Source organism: Fundulus heteroclitus, chromosome 9, assembly GCF_011125445.2.
Source record: "Fundulus heteroclitus isolate FHET01 chromosome 9, MU-UCD_Fhet_4.1, whole genome shotgun sequence".
Lineage (NCBI taxonomy): Eukaryota > Metazoa > Chordata > Actinopteri > Cyprinodontiformes > Fundulidae > Fundulus > Fundulus heteroclitus.
The window spans coordinates 10451977-10478715 of NC_046369.1; the positions used below are offsets into that span (position 1 = coordinate 10451977).

The 26739-nt window shown below is 40.4% G+C and overlaps 1 protein-coding gene across 3 annotated transcripts in view; it reads left to right on the top strand.

Moving 5' to 3' along the window:
• The window catches only part of zgc:172302 (phospholipid-transporting ATPase ABCA1), a 50324-nt gene that overhangs the window by 22277 nt on the left and 1308 nt on the right, over positions 1-26739 (top strand). For 2 of the 3 annotated variants that reach the window (XM_012879998.3, XM_036141005.1), the window contains 31 exons: positions 455-626; positions 773-904; positions 4462-4601; positions 4723-4860; positions 6222-6460; positions 6538-6595; positions 7402-7604; positions 9571-9703; positions 9806-9829; positions 11352-11497; positions 13347-13471; positions 13566-13673; positions 15334-15526; positions 15680-15774; positions 16719-16751; positions 17702-17807; positions 17898-17972; positions 18143-18312; positions 18450-18627; positions 19564-19679; positions 19949-20093; positions 20860-20983; positions 21734-21863; positions 22003-22129; positions 22534-22596; positions 23721-23827; positions 23912-24053; positions 24521-24655; positions 24748-24851; positions 25309-25401; positions 25678-25927. In XM_012879998.3, the coding sequence (XP_012735452.2) occupies positions 455-626; positions 773-904; positions 4462-4601; positions 4723-4860; positions 6222-6460; positions 6538-6595; positions 7402-7604; positions 9571-9703; positions 9806-9829; positions 11352-11497; positions 13347-13471; positions 13566-13673; positions 15334-15526; positions 15680-15774; positions 16719-16751; positions 17702-17807; positions 17898-17972; positions 18143-18312; positions 18450-18627; positions 19564-19679; positions 19949-20093; positions 20860-20983; positions 21734-21863; positions 22003-22129; positions 22534-22596; positions 23721-23827; positions 23912-24053; positions 24521-24655; positions 24748-24851; positions 25309-25401; positions 25678-25927 (4004 nt within the window). The remainder of the gene's footprint in view (positions 1-454; positions 627-772; positions 905-4461; positions 4602-4722; positions 4861-6221; positions 6461-6537; positions 6596-7401; positions 7605-9570; positions 9704-9805; positions 9830-11351; positions 11498-13346; positions 13472-13565; positions 13674-15333; positions 15527-15679; positions 15775-16718; positions 16752-17701; positions 17808-17897; positions 17973-18142; positions 18313-18449; positions 18628-19563; positions 19680-19948; positions 20094-20859; positions 20984-21733; positions 21864-22002; positions 22130-22533; positions 22597-23720; positions 23828-23911; positions 24054-24520; positions 24656-24747; positions 24852-25308; positions 25402-25677; positions 25928-26739) is intronic. The other variant, XM_012879999.3, reaches the window with a different exon arrangement.

Genomic DNA, 26739 nt, shown 5'->3' on the forward strand with positions numbered 1-26739 from the left:
TCTTGATTAAAAGTCAAAAAGATCATCTTGACAACTTAGTTTTTACTCATTTTTACACAGGGCGTCTTGAACTGGTTGAGACTCCAACCAAAGCCTCAACATTCCAATTACTCTTACATTTTTGCAATTAAAATAAAATTATCAGGTCAATTGAGTTTTAATCATAGAGCAAAATAGAAGCTGTTGTCATAGTGGGAAATCTTGCATATTGAATGAACACATTACTGGCCATTTACATCAGCTATACACAAAAAAACACAACGAATAAAACAAACGATATCCATCCAAGCGCACTTAACTGCGTACAATGTACAAAAAATTAACAACAGGTAGAGCGAGCCTCAGTCCTCGACCCAACCTTGGGACCTTTGCTGCATTTCTTTCCCCCTTTGTCTCTCATGGATATTTAAATTAGTCGTAACCTTGATTATGTCTATTTTTTCTCTGTGTTTAGATCACATTGAAGCAGAACCCAGTAGTATGAATCTTGGCGTGAACATCAGAAATCTGGTGAAAATCTACAAGAAGGGAGGGAAACTTGCGGTCAACCATCTTAACATGAAGTTTTTTGAGGGGCAGATCACCTCCTTCCTTGGACACAACGGAGCCGGCAAAACCACCACCATGTAAGGCTGAAGTGTACTTTTTTAACTTGTGTGACATGAAATTTGATGCTAAACCCATTTTTTCTGTTTTACAGCAGAGACATTATGATATAATTTAACGTGGACGCTGTTGGTATAAAGACTTATTCTTTCCTCCTGTTTGTCAGATCCGTCCTAACCGGGCTCTTCCCTCCCACCTCTGGGACGGTGTACGTCAAGGGCATGGACATCCGCTACGACATGGACATCATCAGGAAGACATTGGGGGTGTGTCCACAGCACAATGTCCTCTTTGACATGTAAGGATAAAAAAAACACAAAAAAAATGCTTTGTTGTTTTTTAAAGATTTGATTTGTGGATTAGGACTGCCACGACCAGTCAATTCAATTTTATTTATATAGCAGCAATTCATAACACATGTCAGCTCAAGGCACTTTACAAAGTCAAATTCAATTAGATCGTGCAGATTGATCAGATGTAAGGAAACCCAGGAGATTTCATTGAGTCTTGACAAGCAGCGTTCACTCTTTCTGAAAGATATAGAGCCACAGGGAGAGTCGTCTGCATGTTCCATGGCTTTGCAGCAATCCCTCAAACTGGGCATGCATGAAGCGACAGTGGAGAGGAAAACTCCTCTTTAACAGGGAGGAAAACCTACAGCTTTATCAATGAAATCAACAAAAAAAATAAATTTTTATTACTTACGTTTTTTAACAAAACAACTCTTATTCTTTAAACCCTTTTGTGTGTGAGGAGGAGCCCCATAGCTGCTGTCTGTAGGCAGGGTGTCTGAACATCAGCTGAGTTCAGCGCCGTGCATTTGTTGCCTTTGCCCTCTACTCTCCAAACAATCATCAGCGTCACTGAAGCAGACACTTCAGCAACATTTTAAAAGTTTTTAAGGAGTAACAGGTTCCAAAGTTTGGGAGTAGTTTAATTTAGGTGACACTCTGGAAGGTGTATTGGTTTAACAGAAGTACTGTGTGAAGACTAAGCATCTGATGTCTGTAAAGCAAAAAGTTACTCTAAGTTTATGTTTGTCCTGCTAAATGCACTCAATTTGGTTATATCCGTCCATCTAGCACTTTTTTTCCTCTACCTTCGTGTCTGATGAAAGGTTTTAACTTGCATCTAAACAACTCTTTGATTAACGTGGTGCCTGTGTAAGACCACACTTAACTGCCTAGATAGCGTTAATATCTCAGTGAATCACATCTAAAACAACTAAACCAATAAAGAATCAGGTCAGTAAATTCGATTGATTTGTATTATGCAGGGAAATGTTACTGTCTTCACTATTATAGGTTTTTAAAGGCTATGTAGATTTTTTTTTTAAATACAAAAATCTCTTCTTTTTCCTATGGAGTTGCATTCATGGCAGAAAATAAACCTGTTTTTTTTATGTCCTGTTTAATACAAGCGTAGTAGTTTTCACAACATCCTTGAATATCTTGACTCTTTATTTTAAATTACATAAATACGAAGGGTATAATTTTTTTAATTTCTTACGCCATTTAGTAAATGCCAATTTTGGCTGTCGAATCGAAAAATGTATAACTTATTTTTGATTGGTTTGGAGAAATATGTTTCTTAGATTATCTGATTAATACCAAAAAAAAAGCATTCCAGAGATTAATTGGACTTTTTTTTTTTAAGATCCTGAAAATAGTTGGACTCGTTTCTTCTTCCACTTCTACTGACTAAAATGAAGAATGCACCTGATTTCATGCACACTAATGAGACTTTCATCCAGTCCAGGATAAGTCTGGTGTTTATGGAGGCTGTTAGAACCAGCGTCACGTTACGGAGGGGACAGAGACTTGTAGTGTGGGCCCTTTATAGCTTTTTGGCTACTTCACTTGTTAACAATTCACATTACGGATCTGGGGTCTCATTTATAAAGCTTGCTTATTCACAAAATCGGGCCTGAAACATGCGTACGTCACTTTCCAAGCAAAAGTTGGGATCTATTTAAAAAAAAATAATTAATGGAGATGGGGAAATTGGTGACACAGATGGTAAAGTGGTGAAACAGCATCGTGATTCCTTTCAAACTTCAGTTTTACTCCATAACAGACTTTAATCATAGATTGACTTCATCATTCACAAATGCAGTATTATTCATGCTGGTCACACATTACTACACAAAACGACATTTCAATTAAATAAAAATCCATAAGCCATCTTAAATCTTAAACGTGCACACATTATATCAGGATTTTAGAAGGAAACCTGGTTTAAGGGATTAAATATTTCCTGGCCAGTGATGGGGGGGTCGTAGATAAAACAAGTTTGCTCGTACAGGGTGGGGTGTCCGGTTAGACGGTAAGCACAACACACCAACACACAAGAACAGATTTCACTCGGGATTGTTTAGATGTCATACGGGAAATCTTGCTAAACCTCTCAAGATCAAAACGTGAGTTCAGAGTAAGTAAACACGGACAACCTGGAAGAACAATGGCGATAGTTTGTGGACTGATTTTAACAGAGAAAACATAACAAAAGGAAAAGGCGTTGTTGGTTAAATGAGTGGAGACAACGTGAACATGATGTGGAGGTGAGCTGCGTTATTTTTCCTCCTCCACCTCGCTTTCTGATTGGCTACACGTCACATTCAACAGTGTAGCCAATGCCAAATCAGAAATTACTCATTTGTCCTCGGGGAAACACCGGGCTTAGACAGTCCAACATGTGGAATATCCCCAATTTTAGGTCGGAGCGGTCCCGACGTTTTACCGAGGGGACCCGATTGCTCTAACACACAGCAGGAATATCTCTTAAGATAGTCGGGGCCTGTTGGAAGGGGAAGATCTTCAGAGGCGGCGGCTGCTCTGCCGCAGTCGAAAGATTTCCTGTTTCCTTACACAACCGTGACTGATGTTTCTCCGGCATTGTCGGGAGCTGTAACAATACTAATCAGCATTTCTACAAGGCACTGCTGCACAGTGATGCTTTACATCATATTGATCTGTTGGCAGAGGTCAATTTCAAGCTGTTGAATGCAATGACTTTTATAGATCCATCAATGGGGACGCTGAGGATGGTCAGAGATGTGTTTAAAAACCCAGCCATAACTCTGATGTGGAGAAGAAAACGTTCAACAAGGCAGGGTTTACCTACGGCAAACTTTAATGTAATATATTAAGGAAGTACTAGAAGAGTCCAAATGAAAACAGAGAAATGTTTTAATCTTTATACCAAAGAGTTTCACAGAACAATACTGGATGCACTGCAAAAATGGAACTACAAATAAGTTAAACTTTCTTAAAATTTGTGTATCTGTCCTTGATTTGAGCAGGTAAATAAGATGATCTGCCAATAGAATTAGATTTTTGCACTTAAAATAGGAACAATTCATCTCTATGATCTTATTTCAAGTGCAGGATGTCTAATTATCTTAATTTAGGGGTCAAAATACTCATTCCATTGGCAGACTAACTTATTTACCTGCTCAAATCAAGGAGAAAAACACTTTGTTTAAGAACATTTTGCTTATTTTTAGATCCGTTTTTGCAGTGTGGTTTTCCGGTCCAGAGAAATGTGACTGTTATAGATGCCTCCCATTCTTTCTGAAATATCCTGAAAGGCGTTACATAAACGAACGAGATGAAACGCACAAGTTGTGCTTTGAAAAGCTGATTTCTTACTATATATTAGGGCTTTGAAGCGTGAAGCTTTGAAGCAAAAATATATTGAACTATGTCTAAAGCTGTACCTTTTTTATGGGTTGTGAAATTACAGACTGATGGGAACGCTCCAACTAAAAAATAGCTTCACTTAAAGGGAAAATATATTTTGTTTTCCTCTTCTTCAGTTTTGTTTTTTTTCCTCTCCCGTTTTTTTCTCGATCAGGCTGACAGTGGAGGAGCATGTGTGGTTTTATGGTTGTCTGAAGGGCCTGTCGGAGGAAAAAGTGATGGCTGAGATGAGCGGTTTGCTGGAGGACGTCGGCCTTTCACACAAACGGCATGAACAGACCAAAAACCTCTCCGGTAAGGTCGCCGGTTTTACCTCCAGAGTCTGAAAATGAACAGTGTGCATTGCTGAACGTCAGCTTTGTTTGTTTTCCTTTTTTAAAGAGGTAAATTTGGTGCTTTTGTTGTCTTATTTTAGGTGGCATGCAGAGAAAGCTGTCTGTCGCAATCGCTTTTGTTGGAGGCTCCAAAGTGGTTGTCCTGGACGAGCCCACAGCTGGCGTCGACCCTTACTCCCGCAGAGGCATCTGGGATCTGTTGCTCAAATATCGCACAGGTAGGCACCAGCGAATGCCACCATTAATGAGAGCGAGCATTAGATAAAGACCTATTCAAACCTCCATAAGCGGTTAAAGTCATTTGTACACAAAGAGCCTGAACAGAAAAAAGTAAAAACTACCAATTTGGTTTGACAGCCTTGTAGCTTAACTTATCTTAAAGTCTAAGTCGCACGTAAAATGTATTTTAACGCATATGCATTGAAATACTCACCAGAGTAAATAAATGTATATTATATGTGAATTATGTGCGCCGTTTGGAAGTAATTTCGATAAAACTTGCTGTATATGCGAATGAGCCCGAACATTCCTCAATCGGCCGATCCGGTATGTGACGTCACAAACAGAACGTGTACCGTGCATCCGGCAATAATACTGTCTGCTAACACTACGACTTTCCTCGCTCTTGAAATGTGAATTGCATAAAACACTTTTGTCACTGCCGGCAATCCAGTCCTTTCGCGTTTCTTTTACGAATTCATCCCATTTCTTTCGGACCTTTTGATCCACCGGCCAAGTATGTAGCGATACTTTCTGGCCTACACTAGACCGTGGTGAAGTTGGTTTGATATTGCACATTCAAGCTCCGCGGAGTCAGCGGAGCACTCTTGAGAAACAAAAATCAAATCAGATTTGTTGACGGTCCCACCGCGTATGGGAGAAGGGAGCAGCTGAGAGACGCTGGCCGAAATCGGAGTCCTTCAATCGGATCAACCGTGAGCTAGATCCCTAGGACTCCGCAGAGCTTGAACGTCCAATATCAAACCAACTTCACCGCGGTCTGCACTCGGCCTATAAGTGACACTACAGCCACCAACGACGCACCTAGAAGGCATTTTATCTTGTAATTAGTTTGGCGATATTCTTTATAAGCGCTTGCTCAAAGTACACGTGGATCAGCAGATTTGGTGTGTGAAAGAAGATCCCGGAAAACATGCATATATATCCTTGTTCACCGTACCGGTTGTACAATGTAAACAATGTGTGTTTCTATGCAAGTTCGCTTCGCGCATTCTCGGTGTTCTTGAACTGACGTCGCACGTCGGAAATGGCCGATCGTAAACGGAGGCAGCACTCAAACGCGAAATACCATAATCAGTGTAAAAAAAATGTGCGATATTTCATATTTAAACTTAATTTGAACACTTTTGATACATGAATATTCAAAGTTCTGGAAGTTATTCAACGGTTTTCAGGATATTTTTTCGGTACAATACTTAGACTTTAACTTTGTTTAATAGTTGTTGTTTTTTTTAAAATCTACTGCTTGAACTTCAACTAGACCCAAAGAAAACGACCAAAATGACGTAGAGGTGTGTGCATTTGTCATGTTTGTCTGTGTGCCGTCTTTTCGGATCAGATCGAACCATCATCCTGTCCACCCACTACATGGACGAGGCTGAGCTGCTGGGCGACCGCATCGCCATCATCTCCAAGGGGAAGCTGTGCTGCTGCGGATCGCCGCTCTTCCTCAAATCCAAGCTGGGATCTGGTTACTACCTGACTGTGGTGAAGAGGGAAGACGTCAGCACCAGCACGCCCAGTAATTACAGCATCTGCACCAGCGCCAGCTCCAACAAGCTCCCTGCTTTAGTAAAGGTTTGCTTGTGATTAGAAAGCGTTGCTGGGCTGTTTGATTCATTGCGTTGCGTTCTAAATTTAGCTGTATGTCTCAGGATAGCGAGTCGTCGCTGAGTGAAGACACTGGACTGGGAAGTGAGGAGATCAGTACCTGTAAGTAAAAACCAGGCCTCTGGCCTCAACAGTAACCCACAATTGTTAGATTATAGCCCCATTTACATTTAGCCTGTTAAACTGATCCATGCCGAGTTCGGACCGAGCTTGGATCAGTTAACCGTGCCGATCTTGGTTATTACGACCATTTACACATCACACTAGCTCGGTTCCTTGGTTCCTCGCCTCCTAGTGACGATTTATGGTACTACTGCTCTCTAGGATTGAAGGAGGGAATCACGCAAATAAAAATGGCGGCCCCCGTAACATTAAGGAAATTATGTTTAGGTATAATTGTGATATTTCGTTGTTTGCGGAGAGTCAGGTGAAGACGACAACCTTTGGTGAATTTACTTGACAGAGTCGGCCTTTGGGAAGTGGATAAGACAAATGAACGTCTAATCAGGGCTTACAGATGCAGGAAACAATGACAGACGATGAGGTTCATCACATTGCTAAGCAGAATCATCACTAGAAATTGTGTGGCATGTTAAGGAAGTTAGTATTATTATGAATGTCTGAAATGTCAGCTGACTGTAAGGAGATGACACGGTCTGCTCATGCGCTCTTTCATTATCAGAGAACCGAGCCACTGAAAAACCGGGCCGAGCCCACCTATCGAACTGGTCTAGATTTAGCGCGGTTCGGTTCAGTTTGCGTCCCTTTTACACTCGATAGTTATCTCAGTTACCGAACTCGGACCGTTCTCGGCACGGTTAAAAAAAGGTAGTGTAAACGGGGCTTAAATACCTTAAATTTTTTATGCAAGAACCAGTTTATATTCAGACTCACCATCTTTATGGCAGACATGGCAGCTTTGCTGGCCCTGGTGCAGCAGCACGTCCCCGAAGCGAGGTTAGTGGAGGACTCTAGAAGAGAAGCTGTGATCAACCTGCCGCAAGCGGCCGCCAAGGATGGCAGCCTGGCCGTCTTCCTCACCAAGCTGGACCAGAGGCTTCCAGAGCTGGGCATCAGCAGCTACGGCCTGTCAGACAGCACGCTGGAGGAGGTGGGTCAGGTCGCACAGAAATGACAATGCCTTCCAAAATTATTAGGCTTCCCACCTTCTTGTCACCTTCAATGCGTTTGATCGGGATGCTATGTGACAGAACAACACAAAGTGGGGCATAAATGTCAAGAGGAAAGAAATGACGCATTGATTCCAAACTTTGTTGAACGAATAAAATACCAAAAAAATCAAGACGCACATCCATGAGTGTGGCGCAGTTGCAAACCTACCAAGATACGGAGGGCAACGGAGATAGAGACAGCCTCGAGGCCTTGGTAACTGTGGAGGAGCAGCAGAGGTCCACCGCTCAGGTGGGAGAGTCTGTTGGCATGGCAAATATTATTTAATGTGTGCTCTTCACAAATCTGATCTTTATGAAAGAGCCAAAAGAAGACCCATTATCATTTTCTGAGAAGACTCGTAAGGATGAACGCAGCCTAAAAACATCTTCCTCGTTGCAAAACACGGTGGTGGCAGGATCATTTTGTGGGGATGTTTTTGTTCAGCCGGGAGAGAGAAGCTTGTCTGAGGTGAGGGAGAAGATGGATCGAGATAAATGTAGGGAAATCCTGCAAGAACACTTGTTAGAGGGTAAAATGGATTTGAGACAGGGACATCTAGGTCAAAGCATGTTCTACGTTTACAGCAGTCCAGTCAAAGTCCAGACCTAAAGTCAGCTGATAATCTGCGGAATAACTTTTCAAAGACTCAACCCATCCCAACCCATTTATTGCATTTAAAGTGATCCAAATCTGCAGAGCTTTCAGATTTGTCTTCGTAAAAAATCTCTGCGTGTCGGTTTTTTTCCACTTTACAGTCATGTGCTACTCTGTTCAGTCTGTCACATACAAACAAATACAAAGTTTGTGATTTTGTAAATGTGTTTGTCACCAGGTGGGAAATGATTCAAGGGGTATGAAAGCGTTTTGTAGTGTTGCGTTTTAGTTGGTGTTTGACGTACTTACAAGTTCGTAGATGAAATGGTCATAGGTGATTTATTTTATGTATGATGGAGCTTAAATTTAGCTTAACCCATGACACATTTCCTAACTAATTAAATGCAGCACTGTGCAGGAGTTAACAATGTGTCGCGTAAATCTGATCAGTGCGTTATCCATGAAACTAAGCATTTCCAAATGATCACCCGCTGTATCTCTTTTATTTAATAAAATCTAAAGCCTCCTCTTCACTGACATGAAGTTAGATGCAGCCAGCTGAAACCGTTGCGCTAGCTTCATAAAGCCCAAGGGAGACGACTCGTGGCAGGAGGAAGTGAAGTGTTGCGTCAGGAGAGCCAGCAGTGCAGCTTGTGGGTCTATGAAAAGAGTTGTCCTCTGTCTTAACCTGGTTTGTGTGTGGGCGTGAGCATGCACAACAAGGTCTTACCACAAAAGCTGGATATTTGCGGCGCGGCTGTGCTCTTGATGACCTTTTTAATAGGTTTACTCTGCATGAGTTAGCCACGTGCTCCATGTCTTGCTGGTCTGTTTCTAAAAGCTGCTGTGTGCGTTTTACTGCCGCCTGCTGTCCGAAGCGTAACGGCCACCTTACAAAGCTAAATCTACATTAATTAGCACTTTAGGTCAAAAAATCCTTTAATCTTCACTGCAAAAACGGATCTAAAAATAAGTAAAATGTTCTTAAAGTTAGTGTATGTATCCATCATTTGAGCAGGTAAATAATATTATCTGCCAATGGAATGAGTATTTTGACCCCTAAAATAAGATATTTAGACATCCTGCACTTGAAATAAGATGATGGAGATGAATTGTTCCTATTCTAAGTGCAAAAATCTCATTCCATTGGCAAATCATCTTATTTACCTGCTCAAATCAAGGACAAATACACTAATTTTAAAGAATATTTTACTTATTTCTAGTTCTGTTTTTGCAGTGTTGGGCTTGGAACAGAAGATTGTGTCACCATAAAGTTGCTATGTTTGTTTAATCGTTGTCTTAATTTTAAGATCTTTCTCCGAGTTGCGGAGGAAACCGGAGTGGACGTCGATCCGGCGTCGGAGCAGCCGGCGGAAGCGACCAGCGGCCTGCAGCCATCGGTGCAAAAAGCCGAGCCTCCGGCCGCTGAAGAACCAGAGACAGGTAGGAACCCAGTCTCCTGCGGTCCTGCCGAACAGACACTGTAACGCTGCTGGTCTTCTGTTTGACTGAACGCTGGACTGTTTGTTTCCATAACGCTGCCAGGAAGGAAAATGCCTCGTAAGAAAGGTACTTTCAGTTTACCACGTTTAGACGCAGAAAGCAGCAGAGAGAGAATGGTTTTGTGTTTGCTCATAAAGCTAGAGACCCTTCATGTAGAGCATGTAGTCTGTGACAAACAAAGTGTAATTATAAATGAGACGTATTATAAATAACCGTTTTTGTTACTCAACTTTAAAGACATTTATAATCTATGATCCTTTAGTGAGACTTTGCATGTTATTTATTATTATTATTATTATTATTATTATTATTATTATTATTATTATTATTATTATTATTATTATTATTATTATGAGTCTTCTTATCCATTCAGAGGCTGAACATTTTAAATTACCATCTGGTCCTTTTGTTCACAGTTTCCAATATCTGAAGACCCTTTACTAAACAGAAAATTGGTTAATATAGGAAGTATTCTTAACTCCATACTAGTCCAGAATTAACTTTTTCTGGTCCTTTTAAGGTAGTTTTTAAAATAATTAACTCTAAATTTCACTATGAAATTATTCCAGATCTGTCAACACTTGACAGGCTTTTCAAATGGAGAAAAAAAAAGACAGAAACTGCAAATAAAAAGGGAAGGAAAGACACAAGGAAGGGAATAAGGAAGGAATAGAGGGGGGGGGGGGGCATGAAAGAAGGACAGAAATAAGACACAGGGAAGGAATTAAGGGAGGAAGGGAGGCAGTAACAGAGAGGGAGGAGGTAGGAAAGAAGGAAGGATACAGCGAAGAAAGGAAGGGACACAACTGAGGGAAGGATAGGAAATTAAGCCTTAAAATACAAATGTTTTTCTAAACCCTTAAATTATTTTCCCATACTTATCGTAACCTGAAAAATACTGAAATCAAATTGGAGACCTTTTCCAGACTGTGTAGGAAGCCTGTGTAGATAAGTGTCAAGTGCTCCAGATATCCCACGGTCCTTAACATTAGCCTCTGAGATCTTTATAAACGACAATAAAATAAAAATACATAAATATAATTCAGCATTTCTGGACTTGGACATTAAAGACCCCTCCGGATGTTAGCTTTCTCAGGGTGAGACCCATGTCTCTTCACGGTCCAACGCTGAAAACAAGACTACAACATTCGTCAGTGGCTGTTATCAGTTGTTGAACGTTTAGAGGAACCTTAAGTCATTAAGAGGAGAACTGTCAGTAAAGTATTTTATGTAAGTTAATAGAAAGCTTGGTTGCTGTCTGGTCTTGCATGAGCTCCCAGTCAACGTTCTGCTGGTCCTCCTAAGGCTAAAAATGCACCGTAAGATTTCTTAGTGAATCCTGTTGTCAGATGTTGGCGTTTATGGAGGTTCGAAGTTGATCCAATGATCCTGAAAAACTCAACAGATACATTTTGAGTGTCTGATTCCATAACTGTCCCCAATTGTTGAAGAAAAGGTATAGAAGAGTGTCGTTGTTCTGATCCACGGCGACCTAAAGATCATTAAAACGTCCATCCTCTACATCTCTGGGCTCACATCTGTCCTCTGTGTGTCAGTGATATTTTCCTCTCTGTGTTCCTGCTTGCAGAACCGCAGGAAACGGACCTGCTGAGTGGAGACGGGCGAGGTGGGGCGCCCCTCACAGGCTGGTGGCTGACGTGGCAGCAGCTCAGAGCTCTCTTCGTCAAACGCTGGCTTTACGCTCGGAGGAGCCGCAGAGGGCTCTTTGCTCAGGTTAGACGACGACGTGCCTCCTAAAAGCAGGACTTCATGCTTTCAGTGACGTATGCTGCAGTAGTTGACTGATAAGTTGTTATTTATGCGATGAAGATCAAATTAAATCATGCTAATGTTATTAAATGGACAGGGATTTCTCTGTTTCTCAGCATGTATAGAAAATTAACACAAAATTTGACTCTTCAGCTAAAATTGCAAATGTTCTTGTGAGCAGTTACTGTATTTTTTGGACTATAAGGCGCGCTTACAATCCTTAAATCATCTCAAAACTTGATGATGCGCCTTATTATGTGGAGCGCCTCATATATGATTAAAGTTGTGCTTACTGACTGATTTTATGTGGTACAATGTGCTCAAAAATCTGCTAAAAATACAGTACTACTTTGGTCAGCAACGAAGCCGCTCCACTCAGTGGATATTCAGCACACTGTGCCACTACCTCATCGGACCCCTGAGCTGTCTACAACACTGCCTGACTATAATGTCAAAACTAGAAGTGCATTCATGTAAAGGCCCCCACATACTCTGGTGTAGTTCATTCAGAGCGTACTCGAGGAGGACTCTGTGCATACAGGTACATACACAACTCAATTTGTATGACTTCTCAGCGGAAAGACGTCTTTACGTGGAACTGCTTTATATGTGACACCAAGCTTGATGCACTGAGCTGCTCCAAGCAGGCGGCTGCAAGGAGTACGCACTAGCAACAATAAACCTAATAAGTTAATTCAATATAAAAGTTCATTTTATTGTAGCCTTATGGTAGAAACAGGGCAGTGTAGTCCAACTACTCTGTCCTCTCGATAGAGACGGATAGAGAGCTGTGTACATGAAGGGGTGGAGTGATCTTACACACTTGGGAAGAATATTTAGTGCGCCTTATGGTCCGAAAAATACGGCTACTTGTTTTTGACAAAGTAAAAAAAACAAAAAAATACAATTTGTAAACTTCATGAGAATTAAAGAGAGTTAAAAAATCAAGGAACAAACGGTAGTTAATACTGGTTAAAAACCCAAGAATTAGCTGGAGCTTATCAGTTTCTCTGTGGCTGGAATGAAAATATCGTTCAGCCCAGTCCTGAGATCGAATACCCAACTTTCATCTTCGATGGAAAGTGTTGTGGCGTTATGTCATCTTAGTGATCATTAAGCTTCACCAGGACCAGGCAGCAGCTTCGGCACAAAGAATAGAGCGGCTTTCATGAGTTGCTGTTTCAGGTCTTGAGGAACCGGCCAAGTTTAGTTTTCCTAATGTGGACTTAGAAGACTCTCAGCAAGCTTCAATGAGAGGCGAGTCTCGGCCCGTCTGGGGAAAAGAGGACTTGATGTCTGGAACGTTTCAACTTTGGATCAAGAAAAAGCAGGAATTCTAATAGCGAGGGGAACCCTCTCTGATCTCTAAGTTGTATGTTTTTGGCATCAGAGAAACTCCTCCAAGTCCCACAGATGAAGCACAAATGACACCAAAATGTCCCTTCAGCTACGATGAAATCAAAACTGCTTTTCACCTTCGATTTTCATCTTTAAGTCTCAACCAAGTAATCACTTCACTGAACGAAACACATCATCCATGGTTAAAGTTTGACCCAGACAGCAATATCAATTTAATTCAGAGTTAATTATGGATTATTTCAAAGTTTTCACATGTGCTGCTGGACAGATAAGCAGATAAACATTTAACAACTAACCAAGGTTGTAGACTACTGTCCACCAGCCGGTAGGTAAATTTGCTTCGACTATCATTTGAAGTCATCCCCAAAAAGACAGTTTTGTGTGTTAGGTAAAATACAATGTGTGCCAGGTTAAAAAAAACGTTTTATTCAGACACGTTTCATGTCGTTTTCAGATTGTTTTGCCGGCCGTGTTTGTGCTGATCGCTCTGCTCTTCAGCCTCATCGTTCCTCCGTTCGGGAAGTACCCGGCCCTGGAGCTGCAGCCCTGGATGTACGGAGAGCAGTTCACCTTCTTCAGGTAAGACCCGACCCGTTCATCCTCAACAGTCCAGGCGCTACATCAGCAACAGATTCTCTGTCAATAGTTTTACATTCTGATTTAACAATTACAGCAACGATGCTCCGGGGAACCGAGCCATGGAGAACCTGCTGGAAGCCTTGCTGGACACGCCAGGTTTTGGCACCAAGTGCATGGAGAGAGAGGAGGACGACAACAGAACGTAAGCTGATTTCTCTAAACACGTGGGAAACATAAAAGTGAAACATTTGCATTCCTGGAGGGACAGTTTGGGAATATATTCACAAGTCTCAGTTCATGTCCTGATTTGTGTTCTATTGGAAAAAATTTCATACTAGGGCTGGATGATGTAGAAAAAAAAACTCAACCCTTTTTTAAACCAACTTTTTATCAAAACTGTAAGTTTTTAAAAAAGAAAAAAGAGCTCTCTGAACTCTTTGAAGGGGCGGAGCTTGGTTGTTGGGTCTGCGTTTGTGATTGGTTGGGAGGATGTAATGACTGTAATATTAACCTACATGGTGAGAATGCAAAAAGGAAGGAAAACTGTTCTTCTATTGAACTTTTTTATTGATCTTTTTTTCTATTATCTATACGATTATCGATCTATATATGTATTGTTATTGAATTATCGTCCAGCCCTATTCCATTCATTATGGAAGAAGAATTCAAGACAAAACAAGCACAGTTGAAAAGCTAAAATCTTGCATACTGCAATGATCAACAAAAAAAAAGATAGGTCTAATAGTAAGGAAAGCCATTCTTTTTTTTTTTTTGTACAAAACAAAGTTCATCTCAAGTCTGCCATTTGCATATTTGCACACTTTGCATCATTGCATCTCCATCTAGCATTATAAATGCTACCGAACTCTTAGTCCTTAAAAGCATCCTTGCACAACCCAATTCTGCACATTCAATGGTTTGTATAGTGTGACCTTCTCCTGCATTGTTTACATTTCAATTGTTTTTTATAGTGTATTTTAAATATATGTTTACTTTTAAATCTCTGCTGCACCTAAAACTGTAATCAAACTTTTACTGCAATTTACAAAGCTGTATGCAACGGAATTTCGTTCTGTACGCACTCTGTGCATACAAAATGACAAATAAAGTTGTCTAAGTCTAAGTCAGAAGAGGCACTAAAAATGATTTTATATGTACAAATAAAACCAGATATGTACATACATTGCGTAAAAAGACACATCGTATTTTCCTCACTGGCTGATGTTAAATGAGATCACATTTGTTCCTGTTCTATGTTGACTAGAATCACCAAACTCGTTTCTATTGTCAAATTGTTTCCGATTGTTTAAATTCCAATGAAAAATCTCCATGCATAAAGGTTAAATGGTTTTTAAGCATTTGAGTTGAATAAATGTATTGAAGCAAACACTCTGCATCCCTGTTGTGGAGCTCCGCAAGTCGGCCTAATCCTTAGGTAAAATTTGGTCAAACATTTAAACATTTAAAAACAACAACTTAATGTACAACTGTCTACTCAGAGAGGAAGAAGCGCTTACTTCAAAAGATTCATTAAAAGCTTAAAGATTACAGTTTACAAATCCTTTCAAAGAGTGAAGAACTAATCTGTTTTGGCTCGTGATCTTAATGATGAAACTAAAATTAAAGTGTTTGTCTTTAATGACCGTTGTTGCATTTGGAGGAAAACGGGGGAAAAACTTTGTGTGGAAACATTGACGCAACATCTCAAGGTACAGAATGTAAATCAGGAAGTTAAATTTGATCTCATTTGATGTCAGACAATAAGAATTTTTTTTTTGTCTTTTCATAACCTGTTTGTAAATATGTGGTTTCACCTTCTAAACCTCTGAAACTAAAAATGCTCAATCGATCTCCTCCTGCAGGAGTCCTGGGTGTGAAGCTGAGAGGGGCGGCCGCTTCATCCGGCCTCAGATACCGTTCTCCACCTGGCAGAAGCTGAGCCGAGGGAACTGGAGCAGAGACAGGCCTTCGCCGGAGTGCCAGTGCAGCACGGAGGACACCCGCCGGATGCTTCCTGATTGCCCCGACGGCGCCGGCGGGATTCCACCGCCGCAGGTTGGTTAGCGGGTGAACGCTGCTCCCGCGCTCGAAACTCAATCCTTCTCATGCGCTTTCTGTTTTTCCCTCGTCAATATACCCTTCACACGCTTTCAGCCACGCAACGAAACCCGCAGCATCTTATTTCTCTTTTAATTTGGTGTGTTTCAGATGAAGAGAGCCACCGGAGATATTCTCCAGAATCTCACAATGTACAACATCTCAGATTACCTGGTCAAGACCTACTCGCAAATCCTCAAGAAGAGGTACTTCTTTCATTTAACTTTTAACGCTGTTTGATATTTCTGTACAGATTTATCTGCACAGCAGGCAGATAAATTCCCAGTAAAGCAAACTCCTGTCTGATCTTGTTCATTATGCTGTAAAACAATCTAAAATACACTTCAAGGCTATTTATTTACAGGGTTCCCGCGGATCCTTAAAAAGTCCTAAAAGGCATTGAATTCTGTAACATAAAACTAAGGCCTTAATTGGCATTAAAATGTATTAAATCAGTCTTTCTTAGGTCTTAAAATTGTTACCAGGCAGGTCATAAGTAAGATTTTACCAAACAGTAAAATAATTGACACAAATATATATTTTTTAATTTACTGAACGGCTCAATGTAACCATTATTGGTTCCGTCCCGATAGCGGAACCAATAAAAACTGTTGCGGCCGGACCATAGCTGGGAAAAAGAGTTGACACTGGTTATGTTGTGGTTTTTAAATCTGATTTATAGTTTATTTTTAGTAGGGAACAAAAGAAAGTTTGTGAATTCAGTTCAGTAGTTGTTAAAAAATATATCTGTAATTTGTGTTTTTTGGCTTTCTTCCTATATGAAATGTTTTTCAAAATTTTAAACATGTCAACTGGGCCAGAAAGTAATGGTTTATGTTAAAATAAACATTTGGGTGAAGTTGTCGCAACCTGGTTTTTCTTGTTTATCGTGAACTTGGTCTTAACTTTTTATTTTAAGTGGCATTAAAAAGTCTTGAATTTAACTTGCCTTACGCTGTAGGAACCCTGATTTACTTGTCGAAATGGGTTGCTATGTTTTTAGAACAGATTATTGGACATGGTGGTCATAAATGTATATATTCATGTTGTTTAAAGCTTTTTTGTAAAACTCTTAAGATATTAATTTATTGTTTTTATTTATCAATCTTTATATTCTGAATACTCAGTGTCTGACTTTGTTTCCCTTCAGCCTAAAAACCAAGAAGTGGGTGAACGAGTTCAGGTGAGGAGCTTAAAGTTCGTTCTTCTACGAAGAAGTAAAAACAGGAAGTGAAGTCCGATGTTCGAAGGAGTTGTTAAGGCTTGAAACGTTGTAGGAAATGTCAGCCACTTTAAATAACGGCAATGAAAAAAAAAAACATTTCAATAACTGCAGCTCAAGATGCTGGTTTGCTCCTTGTTCCGATGTTCTTTCCCATACTTTGAAAACGAGACGCAGATCCGTTTGGATGCAACCAATCAGCTAATGGGAGCCTAGTATTAGCCAAAAACCACAGTTCTTCCTCTGTGACATCGCAGATGTGCAAATTTTATAAAATATATTTTGCCAGTTTAACAAAAACAAATAGTCTTACAAGTGCTGATTTTGACATTCGGGACATGTAATCAGAGGACCCCACGTTAGCCTGCAGGGTCGCAGAAAACCAACAATGCACACACACACTGATGTTGTAAGCAAGGCAATGTAGAGGGACCAGTTTGCCTAACAGTCATGTTTTTTGACTGTGGGAGGGAGCCGGAGAACGCAGAGAGAACCCACGCATGAACAGGGAGAACATGCAAACTCACACCTCAAACCCTGCACCTTCTTGTTGCAAGGCAACAGTGCTAATCAGTCCCCCACCGTGCAGCCCTATTTTAACCAAATAAAGCTGTTTTACTGGATGAAATTAGTTTAAGACTCAGGATTGTGGCGTAATAAATAGTGTTGAACATTATGATTGGTAATTAAGGGATATTTTAATTAAAAAGAGACAAAATGGTTCTCCACCACAATCTCTTGTTTTATCTGTTAGCAAAGAGTAATCCACCCAGATGTCTGTCATATAACACTCATTATTTTACGAGCTTAGCGTATTGCTGGTTCTTTTGTCTAAACTAAGCGTTCTTTTTACGTAAATGATAAAAATTCATCGGACCAGCCGATGTTCAAGCTACAATTTTATCTTGCAGATATGGAGGCTTCTCTCTCGGAGGCAGCACCAACCAGAACATATCTCAGGTCCAGCATCTCCAAGACTCGGTCATGGCAATCAGGACTCGTTACCAAGTCGAACAGGTGCAGAAGATTTATTTTTCAAACCAAATCTTCGCTCATTTTGAACTTTGCCCCTCATCCCCCGCCTAAACATCCCGATGTCGCCCACAGAACAGCTCGCTGGATCACTTGCTGAAGAAGCTGCCAGAGTTTCTGGGAGGAATGTACAGTGAAAACAACGTCAAGGTGAACAACTCTTCTGCTCTGAAGACCTTTGAAAGACAGATCCTCTCTCACATCCTTTTTGTGTCCTTAAGCCGTCCGGGGATATTCGTTTCTGATCTGTCCTTTTTTTCTTCTTTCGTCAGAAGAGTAATACAATTTTGCTGGAGTTTAAATGTGTTCTTCCGTCTCAGGTGTGGTACAACAACAAGGGCTGGCACGCCATGGTGTCGTTTGTCAACGTGATGAATAACGGCCTGCTGAGAGCGAGTCTGCCGCCGGGCCCAGAGAGGAGGAGACACGGCATCACCGTTTATAATCACCCACTCAACCTCACCAAGGAGCAGCTTACAGAAATAGCAATGTTAGTTATTAGCAGCATGACGCCTGAGGATGCTATATGTATTTATGAACTTCAGTTTTATCTCCAGTTGTTCTTTTTTTTTTTTTTTTTTTTTGGTCTTTATGCTTGTTTTTCTTAATTCATCCTTCCTCTTCCAGGATGACCACGTCAGTCGACGTTCTGGTTTCCATCTGCGTCATCTTCGCCATGTCCTTCGTGCCGGCCAGTTTTGTCCTTTTCCTGATTGAGGAGCGAGTCAGTAAAGCCAAACATCTGCAGTTCGTCAGCGGGGTCAAACCAGTCCTCTACTGGCTGGCCAACTTCGTCTGGGACATGGTTGGTATTCAGCACTGCTGTATGTCAGCCTCAGTTTCAGATAGGAGTGGAAGAAATTATGCAAAAAACGTCATTTGTGTTTATAAGATCTTTATTATTAATTAATTCTGGGTTTTCATGGTGCATTTGGTACCATTTTGTCCCCATGATGGAGTAATGGTGTTGCAAACAGATTTAATTAAGATTTTCTTCACAATTCGGTTTAACACAGGGGTCAGCAACCTTTACAACCCGCAGAGCCATTTTTGCCCTCGGTCGAGCTAAACAAATTTTTTTAAAGCCATACAAGTTGCACATCGCTTTGAAACGAGAGCTTGTTTTTATAGTATACTATAGAATATTTGTTTGCATTTTTTTAAATTAAAGATCAACAGTTTTTATTATTTAACCAACAGTATTTTTATGTTTAGCTTTAATACATTTTCATCAATAGGACATTTGATTTCTATAGCAAATGGCATCAAAATGATGAAAAAGCAAGTATTTTGCAACCTATTGACAAAGAGATACTTCATTTAGCTATAGTAAAATATTCTATCCACCATTAGTTTCTTTCTTTCTGGAAATGCTATGCATACATTCCAGATCTAAATGCATCCTAAAGCTAGCCATTTTAAATTACCGTTACATTTAGAAACATAGACCAAAAGACGTAATTTTAATACTAACCATTGACTAATTGTGTGATCGAGCGAAGCCAGTAGGAATAAGCAGCGAACTGGGGCTTTTCTCTGCCAATGGCACAACGAGGTGCAGAGCCGTTGCTCCTGCATGCATGGCAGGAGCTATATATATATATAGGCTTTTATCTTCAAAGTGATCAGGGTCAGATTTTCTTATGCTGTCGTTTTTTTAAGGTTTAATTGCTAAGACATTTAAAATACAGGACTTAAATAAAACCCTTACTATTCCCTCTTGTTTTGGTCCTTTTCCCAGTTGAACTATTCTGTCCCGGCCATGATGGTTGTGCTGATCTTCATCAGTTTTCAGCAGCAGTCGTATGTCTCTGAGACCAACCTGCCGGCTCTTATCCTTCTGCTCCTCCTCTACGGGTACGTTAAAGTAAACTTTACAGGTCTCTCTACCTTATCTTCAACATTTTTACGGATTTTTTTTTCTTTTTCTGCTTCAATTCTTGAATTGAAGCAGAAATGTACTTCATTGTTACTACTAGGAAATACTGTTTTGTTGGGATGCATTACTGTATTCCACTTTCTTCATGCTAATCTCCCTTTCCATAAGGGAGTGTCTATGTTTTAATATGACCAATTCATTCTTTTCATAATTTGTACGAATCAAACACTTGTTTGTGTTATTTTAGGTGGTCCATTACTCCTCTGATGTACCCGGCGTCTTTTGTTTTCTCCGTACCGAGCACAGCCTACGTGGTCCTGACCTCCGTCAACCTCTTTATCGGCATCAACGGGAGCATTGCCACCTTCGTCCTGGAGTTGTTTGTGGATGAGGTGCAAAAAGACATAAATACACTCAGATGGAGCATGAAATTATTTCTCCATTTAGGGAGAGAAAAGATGTAGGGAGTAAAGCACCTGAACAGTTTAAACCAGGGGTGTCCAAGCTTTTTGGCTCGTGGGGCGAAATGTTCAAACAAAAAGCACTCGAGGGCCAAAAAATTAATAAAAAAATAACAAGCAGACAGTTGCTGTGATTTTTTTTTGTTTTTTAAACTGCTCTACAAAATATAAACAAATTAGACTATCTATACTTTTCCAATTTTAATAAAAGACATCCAATCAGATTTCAATTCACCAAAATCTATCAGTGTCATCTATCCAATGACGTGGATGATGAAATTAAAGAGTATGAAAAATGTATGATTTATTAAAAGACACATTTTTTTTTCGTGTACTTAACATTCAATTGTATGATCTTAACTTGTTTGTAAAAATTTTGTCCTAATTAAAAGCAAAAAGAGTTTTCATCTGCACCAGTGCCTGTTGGCCAAATGTTTCTCGAAATGCAGTTTGAGGGAACTAATGATGTTTCAGTAAAACAGTTTAACTAGAACAGTCGAAGGCAAACATTCCTAAACAAATGTGTTTTTAATCTCAATTTACAGGAACTCAGGCTTTCTGAACTTTTACAGTTTTCTGGAAGTTTGTTCCAGATAAGTGGAGCATAGGAACTAAATGCTGCTGTAATGTAATACATTAAACGCATTGGATCAATCATTGCTTGTGCTAACGTGTTTGCTGATTTTTGTCGTTGCAGCACCTGAACGAGGTCAACAGGATCTTAAAGAAAGTGTTTCTGATTTTCCCACATTTCTGCTTGGGACGAGGTCTTATCGACATGGCTAAAAACCAAGCGTTGGCAGACGCCTTCCAGAGACTCGGTACGAATACACCAGCCCCAGATTTGCCTGGTATCGTGTCAGGGAGCTCACCGAACATGGCTGCTTTTAATGTTTTCCTTTTATGCATGGCTGTGGCTCAACGAGCAATTGTCAGGAGAATTTCTGGGTTATCAGACTGACTATAATTAATATTAGTTGAGCATCACAAAGTGAATGAAAACACTAAAACAAAAGGTCCTTCAACAAAGGATCAGTTCAAGACTGCATGTTTATGCAGCCAGGTTATCAGCCTAATTTAATTAGCTTTAGCTTTTTCTCATTCACAGGATAATGTCCCATTTTAGGAAACGTTTAGAAATTATCTTTCTTCACTCCAAAAAGAGAACAAAAAGTAAGTAAATTTTTCTTGAAATTAGTGTATTTTTCCTTGATTTGAGCAGGTAAATAAGATTATCTGCCAATGGAATTAGTATTTTGACCTTTAAAATAAGATAATTAAATATACTGCACTTGAAATAAAATGGAGATGAATTGTTCCCATATTAAGTGCAAAAATCTTATTCCAATGGAAGATCATCTTATTTACCTGTTCAAATCAAGGGCAAATTCACTCATTTCAAGAAAATCCTACTTACTTTTAGTTCCTTTTGCAGTGTTGGTCTAATTGTTTTAGGCCACAAAAACCTGATATTCTAGCAGGGTTAATTGTGTCTCCTATTATCTTAAATAAATAAATCTGTTTTTGTGAACATGAGTTAGCATCTTCCTCTGCTTGTTGTCCGCCTGCAGGAAGCAAACAGACTCTTGACCCTCTTCAGTGGGACTTTGTTGGGAAGAATCTGTTTGCGATGGCAGCTGAAGGCGTTATCTTCTTCATCTTCACCATACTGCTGCAGTACAAGTTTTTCATTTACTTCAGGTGAAGACGACTCTTTCATTGCCGTCAGATGTTTTCTTCAGCGTATTTCGTATGTTTTCTGTCTCCCTTGTTGTTGCCGCGTTTGCCGGTCGAGTCGTTTTGTCGGCCATCGGTAAATCTGCAACGTGTCTCTCTCCAGGCCGTGGTGGAACGATCCTCGGCTTCCTCCTCTTGGACCAGAGGATGAAGACGTGGCGAGAGAGCGCGAGAGAGTGAAAAGTGGCAAAGCTCAATCTGATATCCTCACCATGATAGATCTGAGCAAGGTACAAGCTTAACGCTTAAGTAATGCTTTAGCCACCCAATTGGTGCACTCAGAAGATTCTCATTAAAAATATGACCAGCAGAGGACAGCAAGAGTGGAAATTTAAATTTGGCTAAATGTGGAAATTCTTTAAACTGTAATTCTACATCATTCCTGATTTCTTTTTTATGTTGTGTAAGACAGTGCATTTTAATAATAATAATAATAATAATAATAATACTAGTAGAAATGCTTACTTCCTTAATGGACTTTCCTGCTCCAGGACATGGTGACGGGACTGGGCATAACGCAGCCCTGAAGTAGACTAATGCAAACATGTTTCACCATAATCCTCATGTATTAAAGGTTGCGCTCCATGGCTGCGTTGCTGCTAATTTATTGTCTTGAATATTTGTTTTTCCTCAGGTTTATAAAGCAGGAAAAAAGCCAGCTGTGGACCGACTTTGCCTCGGGATTCCCCGCAGTGAGGTGAGATGTTTTTAATCACCTAACCACAGATGCAGACACAATTACAATGGCTTCCTAAAGTATTCACGGCTCTTACTATTTCCAACAATTTGCTCGGTTTGTAGAATCTGACCTCTGGTACTTGTAAAAGTTGCTTGGCAGCGTGATGTCGCATAAATGTGAACAAGTTGTTTAATAATGCCCCTGAGCCATTCGGCTGTGGGCACTAGGTTCTGCTTAGACACTTAGTTCCAGCTGAACAAGGCATCCTTTCACTTTAAAGGTATATAGCCACATTATATGCTTATAAGAAAAACACCAGAAAACATTTGATCATGATAAAATAAAGTTATATACACCAAGTCTCCATCCTGATAGTGTTTTGATGGTCCTTTTTTGTGGATAAAAATAACCCCAGCACTAGGTGCGATTAGCAGATATAAACAGACATAGCGCCATCTAGCGGCAGTGTCACAGATCTATCATAATACTAATTAGCTTAAATAATAAAACAGTATTAAACAATGCCGGACCGAGCCTGACCCTCTGCAATGCCTCGCAGTAAAGCAGCAGCTCGGCGAGATCGAAGACCAACGATCTACTACAACTTTAAGAGCCTCGTATCAGAACATTTACTCACATCGATCAACTCTGCGGTCACATCTGATCCTCGGCAGGTTTAGCGTCCGCTTCAGTGAACACCAACGTTCATAATGTATTCCCAGCGACATTCCAGTCTTTTCCCTCTTGGAATAAATTATTTTTTTTCCCCCCGCTGGATCTTGGACCTGCATTGTTTCGCTGGGAGATGCTAATAGCTGTTAGCCGCTTCCTTGTTTTATCCTCTGCTGCACATGCACAGTGATGGACGCCCTCTATTATAAAAAAAAAATAAAATCACGAAAGGCTTTATTTACTAACAAATTGAGCAAAAACAAACGTAAAACACCAAAATAATAACATATTCGCCAACAGAATGTGATAATCCTTCATAAAAACTTTGTGTGCAACCAGAGTGAGCTACTGACATAAATAAATAAAAAAAAAAAAGGTCAAATAACTATGCACCTTTTAAGCTAAAGGCATGTTTACTCCAGGTAAATTCACATTTTAAAATGTTTTTTACGGTTGTGTCTGCCCTTCAGTGTTTCGGCCTGCTCGGGGTGAACGGAGCAGGGAAGACGTCCACATTTCGCATGCTGACTGGCGATACGCCGATCACACACGGGGAGGCTTTCCTCAGCCAGCACAGGTGCAGAACCTCTACACGTCTGCCACGTCTCCGCCGTCTGCTGACTCTTTGTGTATTAAACGCGCTGGTCGGTCCGTTTCGCAGTGTGCTGACAGAGATGGAGCGGGTCCACCAGCTGATGGGTTACTGTCCGCAGTTTGATGCCATCAGTGATCTGCTGACGGGTCGGGAACACCTGGAGCTCTACGCTCGCCTGAGGGGGGTGCCGGAGGAGTCTGTCACTAAGGCAACTACACCTGGGAAACCTTTTACTTCCTGTGTTTTTTCTAGCTTTGCATAATGTCTAAGCAAAAATGTGATCAGATTACTCAGGACCAGTTTCAGTTTTTTTTTAGTACACTGCAAAAAGGGAACAAAAAGTAAGTAAAATTTTTCTTGAAATGAATGTATTTTTCCTTGATTTGAGCAGGTAAATAAGACTATTTGCCAATGGAATAAGATTTTTGCACTTAAAATAGGAACAATTGATCTCCACCATCTTATTTCAAGGGCGGCTTATCTAATGGTCTTATTTTAGGCATCAAAATACTCATTCCATTGGCAAATAATCTTATTTACCTGCCCAAATCAAGGAAAAATACACTAATTTCAAGAAACTTTTACCCACTTTTAGTTCCCTTTTTGCAGTGTATGAGGTCCAGCTAAAAAGGTTTTTTTCTTTCTAATTGCTGCGGTGTTTGATCTGGTCTGTAGGTGGCGCAGTGGGGCGTGAGGAAGCTGGGGTTGACTCAGTACGCAGAGCAGGAGGCTGGAGGATACAGCGGAGGCAACAAGAGGAAACTTTCCACAGCTATCTCCCTCATTGGGGCTCCGCCTGTTATATTTCTGGTAAATAAACCAAACCCTCAAACAAAGCATTACTTTAATTGGAACTTTTTTTTATTATTAGATTTTTATCACACTTCTCTCCCTGCTGGCAGGATGAGCCAACCACTGGGATGGACCCAAAAGCCAAAAGATTTTTGTGGAACTGCATCCTTAGTGTCACGAAAGAAGGCAGAGCCGTCGTACTCACCTCTCACAGGTACGACGCCCTCATTTTCATCTTCATACACAAGATATTTGGAGCATAACCTTGGATAAGGCTTTAATGCCTCGTGGTCCACTGTATCGTCTCAATAAAACCCCTTCGAGTCTTAATGGCACCTGAATTTAAACGACACAAGAAAAGAGAAAACACAACGAAGGCCACTGGCCGTAACACCCACTAGGGTCAGCGCTCTGTTTTACAACCAATCTGAAGAAACCTTTGACTGAAGAGACAATGTCATAAGGAGGATGTTGAGGATTGTCCATAATTTTCCTTCCTCAAAATCCTCCTTTGCATCATCATCTCCAGAGGTTTCACAGTCGTCCTCAGAACAGAACCAGCCTTCTTTATCAGGTTGTTGAGCTTTTTTAGGTCCCTGGCTCTGATGCTGCTGCCCCAACAGATGATGACTTTAAAAGATAAAAATTGCATTCCATGTCTGTGCCATTAGTATGGAAGAATGCGAGGCTCTGTGCACCAGGATGGCCATCATGGTGAACGGCAGATTTCAGTGTTTGGGGTCCGTGCAGCACCTGAAGAACAGGTAACCACACACCACATGCATATATATATATATATATATATATATATATATATATATATATATATATATATATATATATATATATATATATATATATATATATATATATATATATATATATATGATGAAAACAGCTCTTCCAATGAATTGAGTGCCTGAATAATTATGTTGTTCAAGTGACTGAATGTGTGTATTCTCATTTATATTTGTTTGGTGGTGAAGAGAAATGTGTGAGAGAACACCTCAATATGTTGTCCTCTTCCATCCTGCGGTCAGATTTGGAGACGGATACACCATCATCCTCCGTCTGGCGGACACCAAGTCGGACCCCGAGTCCTGTCCCGTCGACGCCTACATGAGGACGTCCTTTCCCATCATCGAGCTGAAGGAGCGGCATCAGAGCGTGCTGCAGTACCAGCTGCCATCGCACGCCTGCTGCCTCGCCCGCGTCTTTGATTTCCTGGCCAACAACTGCGAGGAGCTCGGCGTCGTGGACTTCTCCGTCTCGCAGACCACCCTGGATCAGGTGAGGGAGAGGATGCAGCAGAGAGGAAGGGCTGCGCTGAAGAAAGTTTTTTTTTTTTTTTTTTATCGTGGAAGATCAGCCACGTCAAAGCACTTAAAAGTCTATAACTCTGCCAATCTCACAGGTTATTAAAAACCATTTAGGCTTCTTGACTTTTTAGTGAAATTACTTTAAAGTGAAGCTGGAATCATACATTTCCATGGAGCTTTTAAAAACTGCTATCCCAAAGAAAGAAAAGAAGATTTTCTTTAACTTTTAGATGCATTTATTAAAGAAATTCAATTGTGCAGGATCACATCTAATATAAATCACTGTTTACTCGTCGTTGATGAACAAAACTACAAAAATTAAGGTGAATGTAAATTACCAGCTGCAAGAAATCATTGAACTTCTAAGCTAAAATTTATATTTTTCAGTTTGTATGTACTTAAAATCAGTGGCGTCACCAGGGGGTGGCCAGGGGTGGCCATGGCCCCCTAGTGCCATGTCCTGGTCACCCCACTGGCCAGTGTAATTTGTAGCATCAGTTTAGCATTTCATCCCATCATGCACAGCCGGCAAGGCAGTCGCTCTTCCTGACCACACTTTTATATGTACCCGCCAGTATCTACTTTCCTCTAGTAATTGTTTTGTTTTTCAATAAATTAATAAATGTACACCTTATTTCAAATATAATTACACAATAAAAAGGAATTTCGTTCAACTCAAAATGTTAACTGTACAGTTATTGGTCTATGCACATTAGATCATTAGTAACATTAAAAATCAAACAATAAACCAAAAGATGTTATAGGCGTTTACTTAAGTCTTTC